The sequence below is a fragment of the Telmatherina bonti genome (assembly GCF_933228915.1).
Source record: "Telmatherina bonti genome assembly, chromosome: 21".
NCBI lineage: Eukaryota > Metazoa > Chordata > Actinopteri > Atheriniformes > Telmatherinidae > Telmatherina > Telmatherina bonti.
The window spans coordinates 11,499,037-11,519,394 of record NC_136630.1 but is presented as its reverse complement, the minus strand read 5'-3'; the positions used below and the strand labels follow the sequence as shown (position 1 = coordinate 11,519,394).

The 20,358-nt window shown below is 41.2% G+C and overlaps 1 protein-coding gene across 1 annotated transcript; it reads right to left on the bottom strand.

The window, feature by feature from the left end:
• Positions 1–1,304: 1,304 nt before the first annotated feature.
• Positions 1,305–14,907, bottom strand: msh2 (mutS homolog 2 (E. coli); the record flags this gene model as incomplete). Its single annotated transcript, XM_079261496.1, has 16 exons — positions 1,305–1,551; positions 1,835–2,010; positions 5,702–5,949; positions 6,022–6,226; positions 6,317–6,562; positions 6,880–6,977; positions 7,077–7,227; positions 8,629–8,752; positions 8,863–8,972; positions 9,943–10,142; positions 10,329–10,462; positions 11,592–11,741; positions 13,089–13,235; positions 13,376–13,660; positions 14,273–14,421; positions 14,700–14,907. 16 exons carry the CDS (start codon positions 14,905–14,907, stop codon positions 1,375–1,377), a joined length of 2,808 nt encoding a protein of 935 aa, XP_079117622.1. The 3' UTR covers positions 1,305–1,374.
• Positions 14,908–20,358: the final 5,451 nt, after the last annotated feature.

Below are 20,358 nucleotides of genomic sequence, written 5' to 3'. Positions count from 1 at the left end.
AGCACAGTGTTCTTTCAGTTTAGGAAATGTAATCATTCATTTATTTTCTTATGCGCTTTGTCCAGTTAAGGGTTGTGGGGAAGCTGGAACCTATCCCAGCAATCACTGGGCAGGTCTCCAGTCCATCGCAGGGCCAACACACAGAGACAAAAAACCATTCATGCTCACGCATTCCTAGGGACAATTTCGAGTAACCAGTTAACCCAACATGCATTTCTTTGGACGGTGAAGGAAGCCGGCATACCCAGAGAGAACTCACGCAGATGAAAACTCCACAAAGAAAGAGGATGGTTTGAACCTCCCCCCAGCCAATCCTCAAACCACCTGTTCTTTTACTTATTTACTTCACTCATTGAATGAACTACTTAGAAAATTATATGAAGGGTCTCTGTTCACAATTTGTATTCATATTGCATTGCTATTAATGCACCTTGCACAATCATATGATGTTCCTTCAAGGTTCAAAAAGTATCTGTATTGATATCAGTGAAAAAGTACCATGAACTAATGGGATCATATTGAAAGTAAAAATGTTATTATTGCCCATCCCTAATCCAGACCTTATTGGATCAATGATCACTGATCAGAATTGCAGGAAGAATTAAGACAGCCAGACATAACCACACAATCAGCCATCATTAATGTCATCATGTGCAGAACTGTGGAGGCAACTTCAGACAACAGAACAAATGTTTCTTTTCCAATCAGTCTGAGGAAATATTTATAGTAATTCAAATAATATTAAATAATATTTAAATATTTAAATTTTAAATTTAAATAATATTTAGGAAGAGCAGAAAAAAAAAAAGATATAATTAGGTCAAAGTGTGGTGCATTTGGACACTTTATGCTGCTTTCCCTAAAGATAAAAACTTTTTTTAAAATGGTTCCTCCATGTGATATACTAGATATACTGTTCACGTCTTTAAGCGACAACCTCAATTACACAGTAAAACTCGTGTTTTTATTCTCTCAAAGACCAACAGAAGAAATACAGCTGAACACTAGAAAAGCACAAATAGAAAGAAAATTTATGGAAATAGTGACCAGATAGAGGTAAACCTTTAGACATGCTTATTCTGGATGATACTGAAGTTCTGAGAAACCTAGATCAGCTGAACACTGCCATTTTCTAACACAAAAACCAGGTCCAGAACAGCACAAAAGAGCATTTTAAAGCAATAAAAGTTCTGGTTTATCTGGACTTTTGGAAGAAGGAAATAGCATGAACAAACATGACCGAGTCACAAAATAAACATTAAAGAAATCATCTTTATTGAAAACTATACAGTATAAGCGCTGTTGTGTGGTTCCCTACCGAAGAACTTAAAACTGAGCTGAGAAAACAATGTGAGTGTAAAAAAGTTCTTTTTTTCAGGTAGTTTTTGCAGGAATGCAGCGGGAAAGAATCTCACTGATGTACGTGTTGTTTCTGGCTGCAATCTCCTGCTTCATTCTTCTGAGCTCCACTTTCACCTCCTTCTCAGTCATGCTGCCAATAGGAAGTGACTTTACTCTCTGCAGAAAGTCCTGGATCAGGCTTTCTCCAACCTGCAGAACAGGCAGAACTTCATCTTAAAATGAGCATCCACAACCGCAGGCCACTTTCACAGCAAAACTTTTCTTTAAATAAGTCCTTTAAATCCTGGTAAACACAGAGCACTGCTGCTGTTGTCTGACATCAAATTTAAAACACTGCCATTTTGTTACTATTTTGTGTTTCTGATCTGTTAAACTTCTAGTGAGCGTCTAGTGAGCAGACTGCATGTGAAGTCAGCATTCAGTGTTTATCCTCCTGACTGTGGCAGAAGCATTGTGGAAAACTGAGCCCTACTTGTTTATCTGTTCGACATTTCTTGGCTTCAGGCTCTTCCTCCTGCTCCGACTTCTCCCCTGCAGGTTCCTGGAACTCCTCCAGCTCCTCTGCTTTTTCCTTTGCAACGGCCAGCACTGATGGAGGGAAGCAAGCCAACTCCGCAACATGGATCCCAAAACTCTGGTCGCACACACCTGAAGACAGAGTTGGCTCATTTAGCTGAGAAATTATAGCCACTCACCCCCCCCCCCACTAAAACTCATAATTCAACATCCTGAAAAGTTCATCTTAAGAGAGTAAACCAACATTTGGTATTTTATTTATGTAACTATGGTGCTGCAATAATGATGTGACTCAACTGCTACTGATAGCTTTAACATATGTAACACCACACCATAAAGGATGATAAAAACGGTACACTTTAAAGGGAAAATGCTATGGATAAATTTCACATATCTAAATCAATTATTATAAAATGTGTTGATTAAGAATAATTATATGAACTGCAGAAAAACACTGGTAAATATTCCTGATTTGTTCTTTACAACAGCATTTCTTACTGTGAGATTTACCACTGAAATTTCCACTTTAATGACAAAAAAGTTTGTAATTGATTTTGAGTTGAAGACACATCTCCATCACTTGTTTATTGAATCAAAGCCAATGGATGTACACTCACTGTCCACTTTATTAGGTGTTTTATAACAATTTGTGAAAACAAGCCGTTAATCAGCCAATTATATGGTAGGAACTTAATGCGTTTAGTTATATAGACATAGTCAAGACAACAAAGCACAAACTCAGCATCAGAATGAGGGAGAAAGGCTTGGTTACTAGTACCAGATGGGCTGGTTTGATTATTTCAGGAACTGCGGATCTTCTGAGATTTTTTGAAAAAGAGAAAATATCCATTGAACAGCAGTTATTGGGACCAAAATCTGATGTCAGGGGAGAGTAGGCACACTGGTTGGAGATGAAACAAAAAGAAAGTAACTCAAACAACGAAGAATTCAGAGAGTTTTAAGGCCAAAGAGCTTCCAACCCAGTGCTGGAAAGGTAGACCTGATAAAGTGGTTTATGATTGCATCATGTTTAAAATAATATCATTTGTTTACTTTCAAAAATTGTCTAAAAAAATGGGTTGGATTTTGTTAAGAATCCGATTTATACAGACACTAACTTGTTTACTATCTCAACCGTCTTGTCTCAACGCTTCCTTTCTCCATCTGTTATCTTCTCAAGATTTGACAAGTTGTAGCCAGAAAGAACAGATGCTATAATGACAGTAGTAAGCAGAAATAAAGGGAGAGTAGATGCTGCTCCAATCTGCACAATCAAACGTGAACAGAAGGTTTACCAGACTGTATGATAAGGTAGGTTGGACTGTGGTCCTAAAGTCAGATGATATGGGACATCCCACCGGATGTGTGGTAAAATCATCACTTTCCCTTCAACAATCCCAACTTCCTAACCCTGATAAAACCAGAAAATCTTTAATCTGCACTAAACCTTAAGTGTACCTATAACAAATGACAACATGTGATCTTTAAAGGTGCTACAGGAGGTTAGGTGGAACAGGATTCCTGTCTTCATGTCTGACTTCAGCTCTGCTTTTTATAGTCAGTCCCCAAAACTGGTTCACAAACTCCACAGACTTGGACAAACCTCTTCACTCTGTGCCTGGAAAACTGCCGTGTCCTGTTCATCCTTTTTACCCAGGACTGTGCCCCCACCCACCACTCCAACATCATATTTCTTCAATGACACCACTGTAGTGGGACTCACCACAAATGGCGAGAAGACCCCTTGTAGAGATGAGGTTTAGTTTCTGAGTGGGGTTCAGATAACAGGTCCACATGTCAGGGTGTCGCAGCACGTGGTGTATGCTGGACGCCTACAGAGACAAGCCTTTCCCCCAAAGCAGTGGTCTCCATCAGTCCATGTTTATTTAGAATTGTTGCTGAGCAGAATAATTTTAAAAAATGAACAAATACAGACCTGGACAAAAACAATGGCACCCTTAACTCACTATTTTGTTGCACAACCTTTGTAGGCAATGAATGCATCAAAGAATTTCTATAACTGTCATAACAAGTTTTTGGCCCAGTCCTCATAAGTAACCTGCTCCCGTTGTCTTAGGTTTAAAGCGTTCCTTCCCCAGATGGGATGCTTCAGCTTAGGGGTTGGAGCAAAACTCATAAAAGGGTCCTTCAAAATCTCTTGCTCTGAGCCATTCTTGGGTGATTTGGTTCTTTATCCTGTTGGAAGACCCATGAGTAGCGACAGAGACCGAGTTATCTGACACCAGACACCTCATTTTGCTCCAAAATGCTTTGATAGTCCTGAGACTTGATTGTACCCCGGACAGATGCAAGACAACCTGTCCCAGATGCTCCAAAGCAACCCCAGAGCTAAGTGTCTTCCATGTTTCACAGTAGATCTCTTTTTTGCATCTGTGAACATCGAGCGCATGTGCTTTGTCAAAAAGCTCCAGTTTTTCTAATATGTCCAAAGGACAGTATCCCACAAGCATTGTGGCTTCTCAATACGCAGTTTAGAAATTTCCAAATGAGTTGTTTAAAGATTTGCATCAACAATGGCGTCCTCACTGGCCGTCTCCTATGAAGTCCCCTTTGGTTCAAACAGCTATGAATGGTGCTATCTAACCCAGATATACATGGACCTTGGAGTTCATCTTTAATGTCTATGGAGATTGTTCTGGGCTCTTTGGCTTCCATTCTTATTATCCATGAATTTTTCATCAATTTTCCTCTTGTGACCATGTCCAGAGAGGTTGGTGACAGTCCCACAGATCTTCTTCTGCTTTTGCTCAACTGTAGTCACATAAACATCAGGCTGTGTAGAAATAGCCTTACAGCTTTAACCTTTAGCCTGCTTGTCAGTCACGTTTCTTTCTACTCTCCTGACACAACTCTGTCCTTCGCTTTCTGTGGTCCATGTAAAGCCTGGTACACACCACCATCACTAAACAGCACAGCGACTATCTGTCACCCTTTAAATAAGGAGACTGACTTATTTCAAATTAGATGACACACCGAAGTTTAACATGTCCTTATGGTCCAATTATTTGCAAAATGTTCAAGGGGTGCCGTCATTTTTGTCCAGACATGTTTCATTAGTTAAATAATTGAACTAAAAGAAAATCCTTTAAAAGAAACTATTTTTATTTGCCAGTTCTCAGTTAATTTTCTATTATTAAAGTTAGTAAAATTAAAGTGTTTACAGTTCAGTTCTGTGGGTTTTTGTTCCATAACAAAGTGCCGACAATTTTGTCCACATCTGTACAGTTGTTGTTAATATCATGCTTCCTCCGTTTCCTGCTCATATGCAGTATGTATGCGCGTGTGTGTGCACGCGCGCTTGTGTGTGTGTAAAGGTATATGCAGATAGAAATTAATGTATATATATGCTAATGTAAACTCCTGAGATAGTTTTTTGGATGCGTGCGCCACAATTTACCTTTCAACACTGTTGCTTCTTTTTACCTTGCTTTTAGCATACTCTTAATTGTACATCATGTTCTTACGTCTTAATTACAGCTGCAGCAGTTTGGCTGTAGCCAACAACATTTTGTTGTAAATTTACAATGAGAGTAAAGTCACTTTATCCAAAATCTTAAAAATATCTTTTCCGTTTAAGTGTCAGATAACTGTGGCTTTAGATAGGATCAAATCTGTGTTAATGTTCATATTCAGCTATGAGAAAGAAAGTAAATAAGCTTTCTGTCAGAAAAGGATCAACAAGTTTAAAAAAAAAAAAAACAACAAAAAAAAAAACCCACTTATTTTGCTCAATGAACACACAGGTTTCTGTTTAAAGGCCATTTAAGGGAAGAGTAAATCCAGAAAACAAACTTGTGCTGACCTGGTTTAACTCTGTACAGCATGGTGAGGGTGTTGTGGGACGTCAGGGCCGTGACATGCAGGTTGTGGACGGTGGGCTGCTGTGCTGCCAGCACTGTCAGCTCGTGGAAGTGAGTGGCAAAGAGGCAGAAGCAACCGATTTTGGAGGCGATGTGCTCGCTGATGGCCCAGGCCAGCCCGAAACCATCATATGTGGACGTGCCTCTGCCGAGCTCGTCAATTATGATGAGCGAGTTCTTGGTGGCCGTGCTGTGGAGACAATCCTAAGGATGAGAAAAGCTTTGCGGACGTATTGTGTAAAGAAGACGTGCGTTTACTTACCGCAGGATGGCAGAGGTCTCCAGCATCTCCGACATGAAGGTGGAAACTCCTTTCACCTGACTGTCTCCTGCTCCCACTCTCGCCAGGATGCTGTCAATCACACTTAACTCTGCCTTTTCACATGGCACAAAGCAGCCGATCTGAGCCATCAGAGCGATCACGCCTACCTGCCGGATAAACGTCGACTTCCCACCCATGTTTGGACCTGCAAACAACAGAAACAATTAGTGTGGGGGGGGGGGGGGGGGGGGATCTATCCTCCGTCTCACATCCATTCTCCTTCGCCATCTTTCACCTGTTATGATATAGAAGCTTCTTTCATCTTGGACAAAGGTGATGTCGTTGGGTATGAAGGCGGTGTCTGCATCAGTCTCCATGCAGGGATGTCTGGCCTGCAACAGCTCCATACGCCTGCAGCCGTCGTCTAACAGGCTCGGACGCACGTATGGCACGGGAGCAGAGACGGATGCCACAGCAAAGCTAACCACTGCGTCCAGCTGTGCGATCACATCGCTCAGCGTCTGGAGTGGATCCACGTAACCTGGTGTTGCATAAGCATTAAAAACCTTTAATTGTCACAGGCAGGAGACTGGCAACATGGCAACACGCAGCCTCCAAATTTATGCTTAGTTGATCCTCAGCAGCACCATGTCCTATTTTAAAAGTTCAAAGACTGCACTTTTTACTGACCTTTGTGGGGAAATGTGAAGGAAATGAATTAGTTATGGGCATATAAGGCAACTTCAATGTTAGAATTTATCATGTTACACGTAATTAAGCTTTCACTCATTCTTTCATCGATTAAATCAATGCCATGGTGATGAGACACCATGAGCAGCATGTGATGGGATTCCTCACCTGAGGCAATGTTGATGATCTCTTTGACGATGGCATTCTGAGCCTCCTCGTACTCCTCTCTGCTCTTTGTGTACTCCTCATTCAAAGAGCTCAGCTTACTGCAAACACGTGAAAGGGCACATGAAAGAGGCGGTCGGGCCATCAGCTGACGATTTCTCCAAACGGACTTCAGATGTGGGGAAACAGCAAAGACCGACCTGTTAGTGAAGCGCACGCCGTTCTTCTGAACGTCCAGCATGGTGAATTTCTTGTTGTTCCTTAGACTCTTCTCGTCCTTGCATGTGACTCTCAGGTAGAAACCCAGCACGGCGTTGGACTCCAGCTTCACAGTCTTACCAGCATCCAGACCTGCAAAACAAAAGTTTAGTTTCCTCAAAATGCCACTCAGACAACTTTTTATCATTTTTCATCTGTTTTCTGCCTTTTAGCAGTGTCACTGTAGCACCAGGTACCACATATTCATTAAAAATTTAAACTGAGATAACTTGCGGTATCAAGGCAAATAACTGAAAATAAGAAAAAAAAGATTTTTTAAAGTCATTTCAGTCATGATGACAAAACAACTGTAGCATTAATTAGCTGTTTGTGTAGTTTAATAAAGATGTAATGGTTGTTTTTTTGTTTTTTTTTTAAAAGGTTTTAGGTCAAACAAATAATATCTGCATATCTATTTCCTCCTCAAGATATAATGTACAAGGCCTCAACAATGTGGTAAAAAATCAGTTCAACAAAGACAAATTATTACTTAATATTACTTAAATTAATACTTAATAATTAAGATGAACTTTTATAAAGTTATAAGAATATTCCTAAAACTAAATTCAAACTTAGCACTTTAGCAATAAAGAGAAGTTTTGAAGAAACCATAAATTCAAAACTCTGATTGGGCAAATAGTTTAAAAATTAAAAAATATAAAAGGGATCAGACTGGGCTACAGAGAACTGTCAAGTTTTAATGACCATTTTAACATTAATTTGAAGCTTAAATTCAGGCTACGTATCCCCGACTTCACCACTTTTCTCATTTTATACTTAATAAAAACAACTAAGCTCACACGTTCATGTGATTCAGTACTTTTGACTTCTCTGCTGACTGCTTGGAGACTAATGGTTTTCCACACATAATCACCTAACAAGGTTGTCAGATTCAGGTCCTGACATTTGTTGCCCTTCCACACACACCACACAACAGGATATTGTTGCACTTTCATAACTGAAAAACCTCAGTTTGGTTTCTGTGCTCAGGAGACAACATGTGACACGAGTATGCAAACGAAGAGTTACATGGTGGGCTCTTGTGTGGTTTCCTCCATCTCTATGAACGTGTCTAAAAATGACTTATCCTGTCGGCCTGCACAAGCAGAAGACACCTCTAACTGACCCTTTTCTTTCCCATCGGCTGCTTAAATTCTTTGTAGACTTTATGTAAGGAAGACAGCAGGAGGAAAGTCCATGCAGCGTCCAGTACAACTAATTTGGACATCTGTATTCTCACGTACGGCTCCTGAGATGTCTCCATGAATAAATTACTCAATCTTTGAGTCAGGGAGAGATAAAAACCAGATTTACAGTTTTAAATCCACGTTATAGCACATGGCAACTGTGTTGCAATCAATTTACTGGGGGTTTATTCTTACACAACAGTAAAAAGATGAAACATCAGACAAATTAAACTTAACTTCTCTTCAAAGAATCTACAAATTGTCCTTTTATATGCCCTGTGGTGTGGAAGTGTGTTTATATAATCACCTAGTTCTCTGGCTGCACTGCTCAGCACCGCCTGCATGCTCTTTTCCAGAGCATCCATCTTTTCTCTGAGCTCGCTCAACACCGGATCAAACGATGCCTTAACCAGGAACTCATGGTGGTCGATCTGCATGTAACGCACAACAAACAAGAAAAGATGCGTTAATAACACATTAAACACAACAAGATTCCATTAAAATACAGGCCTGAACACAAATATGGAGGAAAAAATAAGACCTGGTTCATGTCTAATGTGGTTTCAATCATCTCCTGGTATTTGGTGAAGTCTATCTGCAGGTCTTTCAGAGGAGAGCTGAACACTGCCTGCAGCAGAACCAGGTAGCTGCCTGCAGACACAAAGAGACATGGTGATGCAGAAGCTAGCTTTAATAACATTATTTGATTGGTTGCTGATGTATTGACAAAGTTACATGCAGGTTTATTATTTACTCAAGAGTGTAGCATTTAACAGCAACATTTACAGCTTCTTTTTTAACCTGTGATTGAGTTTATTGGTTAGGAGGGTTAGAAAAACAGCAACCTGGGAACTAAATAAATAAATAAAAAGTAGACGGTTCAGATGAAGAGAAAAGCTTTCAGTACTAAAGAACAGCATATGCCCGCATGCAAGGATGCACTCAAACTCACAAGCAGAGTTTTTTTTTGGGTGGAAGTGAGAACATTTGCAAAAAGAAAAATTTAACCTCGAAAGGAGAATTTTTTTTGCAGCCTGCAAAATCTAAATGACTCATTTCTTTTCTTAAGGTGAAATAAAGTAAATGCTATTAGTCTGAATCTTTCCATAGATGGTCCAGAACAATGGCTTACTTAACGCACATTTCAGTAACATGCTCAGGTCTCCAAGTAAAACTGCAGGAATATCGAAGAGGACCACACACAAAAGTAGCAGCTAATATTTGGGAGCGTTTACTGCCTATGTGCTGGTAAGAGCCGCTAAGGAAATGTCCTTCTTATATCCTCCCTAATCTCTTTTCATACCAGATTAAACTAGTGTATAAATGACTGATTAAAATATTTAAGGTTTGCAATTTCTTTCAAGCAGCATATAATCTCGACTCATCCTAATTATCTGATCATTATGACCTGCAATCACTATCAAAGATGCAGGCTAGTGATGAAATCTGCCCCTAGGCCCGAATGAAAAATGCATAATCAGAAAATCATTAATAATTAACCAAAACAATCATCTCTCCAGAAATAACATATATTATTGCTTCTCAAATACAGGACCATCGACCCCTATTTTAACAAGCTGACACCTCAGTCTGGAGACTATGGCAACAGGTTTGTTGGTACCAGAGTATCTCTCCAGGGCTGTGACGAGGGCAAGGATCTGGCTCACAGCCTGGTAGACGCGGTAGCAGTCCTGCAGTGTTGCAGAGTGGCGGTGAAACTTCTTGGCTAGACGATGAAGATCTGGAAAGCGGCGCAGCAAGTCCTCCTGGCAGGTCTGTCTCAGCTCAGAGTCACACACAAAACTCTCCACCAGGTCCAGCCTGTCCTCACACATACATAAGAACGTTAAGACTTGAAAAATCCTTGCAAGTTATTGTTTAATTTTGGGGAAAAAAAAAAAAAAAAAAAAAAGACTTAAGATTACATGAGCCTGAAGTCTGAGCTCTGACCTGCAGACTGAATCAAATCAAGCAAGTCTGACTACATCCTCATCATCACACAGTTACCTCTCTTCAATTTTGGTTTTGTCCATGAGCGGTTGTTTGATCCACTGACTGACCAGTCGCTGACCCTGTGGGGTGCGGCACTTGTTCAACAAACCAGCCAACGAATGAGCTCCGCTTGTGTCGTCGGGTGAACCCTGGAGGAAATAAGTCACACACATCAAAACCTTCAACATGCTAAAATAAACAAACAAAGGAAACCAAAGATCCTCCTTCTACACTTTGCATATGCTCAGCTACGCCTGGGCAATATGACCAAAATCTAATACCCTCATTTTTTTTTATCCCCATAACGATATACATAACGATATCAAATTGTTAGTGTAATTTTGTGTCAGTCATCAGTTATGTGTCAGATGTGCTTGGAAACGGCAGCAGTGATTTCCTTCCATCTGGGGGAACTATGGCCAAATGGCGTTTCACAGGTAAAAGCCTGTTGTGGTGTTACGTCTGGAGTTTATTATGAGCGCTTTCGCCACCACGTGATGCTGCTTTTGCTCATTGACTATTCTTTATTCTTTATCCTGATTCTTGCGCAGGTGATAAAATGAGTTAGTTGTGTCAGAGTCCGTTGTTGGGACTGTGAGCTAGTCTGTTGTCGGTTATACGTCGGTCTTTTTACATCCAAACAACAAAAATTTCCCCTCTTTTATGAACAAGCTCATCAGTTTTGTTTGGCTGGTCATCCTTTAGTGAACTACCCTGCTCTGAAACGCATCTGCTACCGTCTTCCTCCATGTTGGCTTATGTATTGCATCGTGCATGCCGTAAAGCGCATCTTAACATAAAATACTGCAGTAAAGCATCTATCGTCACGTAAACGATAGACCTCATATGAAACTATTGACATTTTCTATCGTCCAAAAGATATATGTTGTCATATCGCCCAGCCCTATGCTTGGCAAAGAATTGCGTTATCTTTGTGTACAGAAAGTCTAATTAAAGGCAAACATCAGAACTCCACAACACATATTGTGATGATGAATCAGTGCTAAATACTAGTTAGTAGAACAGCATGTGTACTTGCTAACACTCACAAATCATTCAGCAACCAATTTACTACATAACTCGCTTATTAATTATTACTTCATTTTAAACAGACATAAACAAATACTCGCATAACAAGCTCTGGATTCATTCATGCCAACTCTTGTACAAAGTTTATTAACTAAATTTATCTTCAATATTAATGAAATATGCAATCAAACCAGTGCTGGCTCAATTTATTAGAGAAAGCTGGGAAATCTTTTTACATGAGTCACTGACCTGAAAGAGGTTAAGAGCTCTGACTGCAGCATTGTCCAGCCTCATGTACTGACCCAGGTCCAGCGTGGCGAGACTAAAGGAGTTGAAGTTGGACTCATCAGAGAGCAGCTCAAGGAAACGCACCACTGCAGCCAAGCATGACATGGCCACCTGTGAAGAATGCCACATTTACAGAGTCAGCTCTTCTACGATGTTGCCACTGTCTGAAAGTACAAACACCCTCAAATAGATATGTTTGATTGAGAATGTAGTTATCAATACAACACATGCAACTGCATACTAAGAGCATTTTTATGTTACCATAAGATCAAACTGAGATTAGAAATAAGTAAACAGTGTTATAATAATCATATTAACTTGACTGCTGGAAGCAGATTTCTCTTTAAAATCAATAATCAATCAACTTTCAGCTGCATTAATAATGTTAAAATGAACAATTCTGGGGAAAAAAAAAGAAAAACAAGGTAGTGCTGCAAACTTCACATTTTGTATTAATATCCTCAGCCGCTTGTTCCTAATGCAAGATAATAACACAAATGAGTGTTTCAAAAACTACACTGGTGAGAATTTCCCATTTTAGACAGATCCAGGAAGTCCAAGATGGGAAGTTGGGGACTTTGCAGATGGAATAAATCCATTGATTTACAAGCAGAAGTTATCAGTTTAAAACTACCAATGTAGTGTTTTCATTGATTGTTATTTTACTTTTTTTTTTTTTAAGAATTTCACTGTCAAAGTTGACGCCTTGCTTGGCATGTATAGCCATGAAAATCACTGTGCCTAGTATGATTTAGCTTAAAAAAAAAAATAAAAAAAATAAAAAAAACTTGGTCAAGGCTTTATGAGACTATAATGTATCTGTAAATAGATGCACTAACAATTTGACACTTATTGATCCTTAAATGGACAAACATAATCAATGTACAACTGTTAAGAGATGATCATGTAAAAATAGTAAAAGTATCCAATTACAGTGAATAAATACTATAAACAACTCAACGTATATTTTAGGTTAAAGTTTTACCATAATATGCTTAAGACAATTTATTATGAAGTTTTAGTAAAACCAGTATTTTATGGCTTGAGATAAGAAAATGTTAAGGCTCTGAATACATGAGATGTAAAAAGCTGGGTCTCATAGTTCTGACAGAGGGAGGTGAGCTGGTGTAAAGAGTTGAGTAACACTGACCAGAACATGCAACTGGTTTGTGAAGCATTTCATCTACTGATGGGGTACAAGGAAGGACTAACTTGTGCATGTTTTGAACCTACAATATTGTTTTGATGGTTTTCACAGGCTGTTGGTGCAAACTTACTGTTGCATTCCTGTCTTGGTGCAGCTGTGGCTTCACATGTAGCTTACCATGAGGAACAATTTCAACAAAAATACATGTTCTTCTTCAGCCTTTTGCCTTTATTGTCATTCAAAACAGTGCCTTTAACAAAGAGCCTCAGACATGGGAAAGTTTTTTTTTTCTTTTTTACTCCATTGGTTACCTGTTTGTCCAGTTCAGGCAGGGTGTTGCTCACAACTGTCTCTCCTCTCTTAGCTCTCAGCAACCTGTTGAGATCCTGAACGATGTCCTTGCTGCTGAACTCTGCTCTCTTTCTGTCAGACACCAGCATGGCACCACGCTGCACCACCTACACAAACAACATAAAACAAAAGAATCAGCACACAATAATGACAACTTACTGTACCTTATTATTGCCTCAAGTTGATGCTCAAAGTAATAAAATGCAAACAGAAACAACACAATCTAGACGGCACCACCAACACATACCTCTCGCAGCTTATTCCCATCAGTGCTGCATTCCCCCTGAGCTAAGAGACACTCTTTAGGGCTGATTTGGACAAGCAGAGACTCTAGATTGGAGAAGATTTCATTGTCTGGAAATTCGCAAACTCCCATCGTCCTCTGGGCTGCATCCACGTAGCCAACCCCAACCACGCGTTGGCCATCAGTTCCTGTGGCAAACCGCACAGCTACGACTCCTGCGCAGCCTTCAGCTCCTGTTCCACTGCCAAACAGAATCTCCTCGAACTGAGTCAAATTCCCAGGGGAGGCCTGAATTTAGAGGAAATGGAAATATAAACATTAAGTTCAGAAAACAATAGGGCTTTGATGATATGCTTTTGCCAAGATTCGATTCAATTACCATTTTTTGGGTGCCGAGTCGATTTAAATTGCGATTCTCACAATTCTTTGATATTGATGAATTTTGTAGATTAAAACCAAAATAAATGTATGAAACTTTTCTTTTTTTTTTTAACTCGTCATTTTCCTTCATTTCAATGAGAAAAAACAACACAGTAGCCAGACCATCATTCTGCTGCTATAAAGACCAAGAAGACAAGTTAAAAGATCAATAAAGACAATAAAAATGGCAAAAAAATTTAGAATGGATTATTTTTATTCATTTGAAAAAAAATCCCAGTTTTTTTAAAACAAAAAATCGATTTTAAAATTGTGAAGCAAAACAAAAAATCCCAATTTTTTATTTTTCGATTCGATTTTCCCACCCCTAGAAAACAAAGTGTTTTCTTTTGTGTAAAAAACATGCATTTCAAACATGCATTTTAGGAATATATAAAAATGGCAACAGGATGGTAGAATCCATTTTTAAGTGTCTTGTGACATCCTAGAAGCATTGCAGGCCCTAACATCTCACAAACAGACCTTGAACTCGATCCTCCAGTCGTGCTCCTTGCTGCTCTTGCTGTGGTTCCTGTAGACTTCCACTCTGTACTGTCTGACCAGGAGCAAGTCTTTCACAAAAGCCTCGAAGTTCAGCTTACTCAGAATAACACTCTCCAGCTTTCGACTCCCTGTTGAAACAAAATTTATGCATTTAATTTAGTGTTTTCTTTATTTATGCAGACTAAAGGCATAGTTGTTGTAATGAGCTTCACTCTGCACCTTCCCAACAAATCTACATATTACCAAGCAACACACGTAAAACTCTGACTAATGCAGAAGTTTGCAAATATTTAACTACAGGATCGAGACATTATCTGAATGCTGAATATTAACTCAGCCAGTGGCTACCTAGCTAAATTCGCTGAAGCTCGCAAAGTGCACAGCTAAGCTGTCGCAGGGCCTTTACCTGATCCCAAATATTTGATGACCCCATTCGTTTTAAAAACCTCCTTTGCAGCGAATATGGCGTCTTTCCCGTGAACCGTGTAATATTCGTTACGGTCAAATATCCTAAAAGTAGTATCAGGTTTCTCCGGCATGGAGAAAATGAAGTTAAGAAAGCCGTGCTCGGCTGCACTATCCATGGAAAGGTTCTGCTTCGGCTGCACCGCCATGCTGGAAAATCCCGCCACCGAGGGAAACAAACAGGAAGATACGTCGTTAGTGTACGTGTTCCCATGGAAACAGTAAGGGTCTAACTACTGCCACCTCAAGTGTTGGAGGCTCTTTTTTAAATTATTTTTTAATTGACAAATTGATGTGAAAATATTTTATTAACATAATGTATTTCCATTTTAATTAGCATTGTTGTGGTTGTTGTTCTTATTATTATTATTAGGGTCCGAGCCATACGAAGTATGGCTCGGACCCTATTGTTGTTGAAATGTTTATTATTATTTTTATTCTCAGCACAACTCGCTCAATTTTGACCCCCTTAGCCCCCGTGAAAAATTGCGAAACTTGGCACACACCTCACGTCCGGTGAAAATAGCAATATTCTGGGGTCCGTATGCACGCCAATGCAAAAATGCCTCGACAGCGCCCCCTAGAAACGCCAAAAATGGAAAATAGAATGGGGTCTCAAAAGTCTACTTTGACGTCGGACGACGAAATTCGGCACACATGTCTACCACCATAAGACGACCTCAATTAACAACCTGTTACCATGGCAACAGGGTGTCCGCCATCTTTGAAAAAAATCATCTCGCCATGAAACACGGTTTACTAATATCTGTGCAGAAATGCATCTGATCTGCACCAAAATGGAAAGCATTCATATTTGGTGGGTTCTTTACCACATTTTAATATGTATTGTGGGGGAGGCACATTTTGGGGGGGACCGATTGTCTACTTTGACCTAGGGCTACGAAATTCGGCACACATGTGTAACATCCGAAAACGAGCTAAAAAGTCAATTGAACAAATGTTGCCATGGTAACGGGCTGTCCGCCATCTTGGCGTTTACGCCCATTTAGCACTGTATGTGCATTGTTTTTAAACAAACTAGTGTGGGATTCGTACCATCGACTTCACATCCACCCGGAAGCTTTGTGATGAGTTCGGGTGGAGGTTTCGGCATGAGAGGACCTGATGGATGCCGCTTGCGGCTTTAATTATTGTTGTTGTTGTTATCATTATCATTATCATTCCATTACAGTCCAATATGAAAGCTAATTCCATAAATAGGAAGACTGGAAGAAGAAAGCAGTTTTAAAATTATCTGGAACATTTAAAGAATTGTAGTCATTGATGTACTTGTACAGATGGAAGATGATTCAGTTACTGATTGACTATTTTTGTAAAAAAAAAAAAAACAAAAAAAAAAAAAAAAAACAGAAAAATCCAGAATGACCCTCCAAGTCTCTGAGTGCAGTGATCTGTTGGCAGGTAAGAAATGTAACTGTGAGGGTTTAGTAGAAGCTGCATCCATGAAATGTTAGAGCAAATCATAGGAACTTGAATAAAGACAGCTGGATTTCAAGTCAATTATTTCTTTTATTCAAGTTCTTATAATTACCATGACCTGGATGACAGAGAAATTACACCAGCAAATGCCAAGAAAAAGACACAAAAGAAATGCATTAAAAAAAATTCCTTATGATAAAATAATTTAAAACTGCAAGTGAATTAACATATTTACTGTAGAAGCTTTACACAATATTCATGTTTTATAATTATGAACAGTGACTACTCTAGCCTATAAGACTGAACCATGCTTTTAGTACATAATTTTCTCTGATCAATTTCAAACAAGATATAGTCATGTTACAATACTTCTAAAAGAAAAAAGTAAAAACTCTAAGACCATCTGTATCATCTTATGCCCTGTCTGTTGTATAATGGAGTACTGTGTGAAACAACATGATTGGCAGGGGGGAAATAATAACTGTTGTTGCAGGTTAGATGGGGATTTTAAAAAGGATTAACACATTTAGTCATTTTTATTAGCTGTGAAGTCCCTGATTTACCATCATGCTGGTGTCATAGTATTAATACTGTGTACAGTGGAGGTGGGGAGCTGCTGACCTCAACTCGGGACTTAGTGAGTCGTTGGAAGGAATACTTCGAAGACCTCCTCAATCCTACCGACACGTCTTCCGATGAGGAAGCAGAGCTGGTCCAAGAGGTCCTGCCTGCAGACCTCCACTGTGAGGTCGTGGACTCTCCTATCTCTGAGGCTGAAGTCGCTGAGGTGTCAAAAAGCTCCTTGGCGGCAAGGCCCCGGGGTTGGATGAGATCCGCCCGGAGTTCCTTAAGGCTCTGGATGCTGTGGGGCTGTCCTGGCTGACACACCTCTGCAGCATTGCGTGGACATCAGGGGCAGTACCGCTGGATTGGCAGACTGGGGTGGTGGTCCCCCTTTTTAAGAAGGGGGACCGGAGGGTGTGTTCCAATTACAGGGGAATCACACTCCTCAGCCTCCCTGGTAAGGTCTATTCAGGGGTCCTGGAGAGGAGGGTCCGCCGGATAGTCGAATCCCGGATTGAGGAGGAGCAGTGTGGTTTTCGTCCTGGTCGCGGAACAGTGAACCAGCTCTATACCCTCTTTGGGGTCCTGGAGGGGGCATGGGAGTTTGCCCAACCAGTCTACATGTGCTTTGTGGACCTGGAGAAGGCATTCGACCGTGTCCCCCGGGGGCTCCTGTGGGGGGTACTCCGGGAGTATGGGGTACCGGATCCCCTTGTACGAGCTGTCCAGTCCCTGTACGACAGGTGTCAGAGCTTGGTTCGCATTGCCGGTAGGAAGTCGGATTTGTTTCCGGTGAGGGTTGGACTCCGCCAAGGCTGCCCTTTATCACCGATTCTGTTCTTAACTTATATGGACAGAATTTCTAGGCGCAGCCGAGGTGTTGAGGGGATCTGACTTGGTGGCCTCAGGATTGGGTCCCTGCTTTTTGCACATGACGTGGTCCTGTTGGCTTCATCTGGTTGTGACCTCCAGCTCTCGCTTGAGCGATTCGCGGCCGAGTGTGAAGCGGCTGGGATGAGAATCAGCACCTCCAAATCTGAGACCACGGTCCTCAGCCGGAATAGGGTGGATTGCCCTCTCCGGGTCGGGAATGAGGTCCTGCCTCAAGTGGAGAAGTTTAAATATCTTGGGGTCTTGTTCACGAGTGAGGGAAGGATGGAGCACGAGATCGACAGATGGATCGGTGCAGCGTCTGCAGTAATGCGGACTCTGTGCCGGTCTGTCGTGGTGAAGAAGGAGCTGAGCCAGAAGGCAAAGCTTTCGATTTACCAGTCGATCTACGTTCCTACCCTCACCTATGGTCATGAGCTGTGAGTCGTGACCGAAAGAACGATATCTCGTATACAGGCGGCTGAAATGGGTTTCCTCCGCAGGGTGGCCGGGCTCACCCTTAGAGATAGGGTGAGGAGCTCGGTCATCCGGGAGGGGCTCAGAGTAGAGCCGCTGCTCCTCCGCATCAAGAGGAACCAGTTGAGGTGGCTCGGGCATCTGGTCAGGATGCCTCCTGGACGCCTCCCTGGTGAGGTGTTCCAGGCACGTCCCTCTGGGAGGAAACCCCGGGGAAGACCCAGGACACGCTGGAGGGATTATATCTCTTGGCTGGCCTGGGAACGCCTCGGGATCCCCCCCGCAGAGTTGGCAAATGTGGCTGGGGAAAGGGAAGTCTGGGCTTCCCTGCTTAGGCTGCTGCCCCCGCGACCTGATCCCGGATAAGCGGCAGAAGATGAAGATGAAGCTGGTGTCATAAGATGATTTGCAGGAACTCAATGCTACAGCAAACCTCTCAAATGCTTTTTCATTGATAGTTTTAAAAAATTACCTTTTTTTTTTTTATACATTTGTTATATAAATCTGTCATAAAACTAAACTATCATCCGCTTTTTCTTTCTCATGCAGTCAAAAGTTAAAAGTGATCTGTTTTTCATGAAGATACCTATGAAATTCAAATAACATTGCTGTAGAAAGCACACATTTAACTACTTCCATGTCTTTTCACTGAAAACAGAGGTAGGCATTTTTTTAAAATTAATATTCTATTTTATTTTTATTTGGAAAAAAAAACAAGAAAATACAACAAAACATTTACAACAAAAAACGCAGGGCAACATTCTGAGCAGAAACATGAATTGGCAACATCCAGTAAACAAACGGTGGGATGAAGCTGATTTGAAATTGGTGGCCATGGTCCCACCCACTTCCATGAGTATCCCACACAGCAATTGATAAAGTCTATTACTCATAAAGCAGAATTGTATCTAGAAACAGTAGAAACGTAATCAAGCAACTGTCAATAAATCAGACTTTATTGGTGAAGCACTTTTCATTCGGGGCATATGAATGAGAAGTTTCAGACAATTTACAAGGTAATATTAAAGTTCAAATAAAAGAAAAATTATATAAAACACAAATTGGTTAGTAAACAAAACAAAATAAAACAAACAAGAATACAGTAATACCAGGGGTAGGCAACTCTGGTCCTTGAGTGCCGCAGTCCTACAAATGTTAGGAGTTTCCCTGCTGCAACACACCTGGTACACATCAGACCTAATTAGCAGACTTGTGCAGAGCTTGACACCAAACTCTGCACAAGTCTGCTAATTAGCTGTTGATTTTAATCAAGTGGGTTGCAGCAGGGAAACTCCTAACATTTGTAGGACTGCGGCACTCGAGGACTAGAGTTGCCTACCCCTGGTAAAACTAAAAAGCATCATTAATAACAGCACTTTTCTGCTCAAATCCACACACTAGCTTAATCCACATTAAAGCCCGGAGTACTAAAGATTTATATATAATGCCAGCCACCCTCTGCTCACTGTCATCAGCAACCAGAGGAGCCTGTTTAGTGGTAGACTGCTGCTTCCAATGTGTAGGTCGTGGGAGGGCAACAACCCAGCAGCAGGACCTCTACCTTCTTCTTTGTGCAAGGAGGAACAAGAGAAGCACTGCCAGAGCCCTGCAAAATGAGCTCCAGCTGGCCCCAAATGTGCATGTGTCTGCTCAAACAGTCCGAAACAGACTCCATGAAGGTGGTATGAGGGCCCGACGTCCACAGGTGGGGGTTGTGCTTACAGCCAAACACCGTGCTGGATGTTTGGCATTTGCCAGAGAACACAAAGATTGGCAAATTCGCCACTGGCGCCCTGAGCTCTTCACAGATGAATACAGGTTCAGAATGAGCACATGTGACAGACGTGACAAAGTCTGGAGACGCCGTGGAGAACGTTCTGCTGCCTGCAACATCTTCCAGCATGACCGGTTTGACAGTGGGTCAGTAATGGTGTGGGGTGGCATTTCTTTGGATGGCTGCACAGCCTTCCATGTGCTCGCCAGAGGCAGCCTGACTGCCATTAGGTACCAAGATGAGATGCTCAGACCCTTTGTGGGACCATATGTTGGTGCGGTTGGCCCTGGGTTCCTCCTAATGCAAGACAATGCTAGACCTCATGTGGCTGGAGTGTGTCAGCAGTTCCTGCAACATGAAGGCATTGATGTTATGGACTGGCCCACCCGTTCCCCAGACCTGAATCCATTTGAGCACATCTGGGACATCATGTCTCGCTCCATCCACCAACACCAAGCTGCACCACAGACTGTCC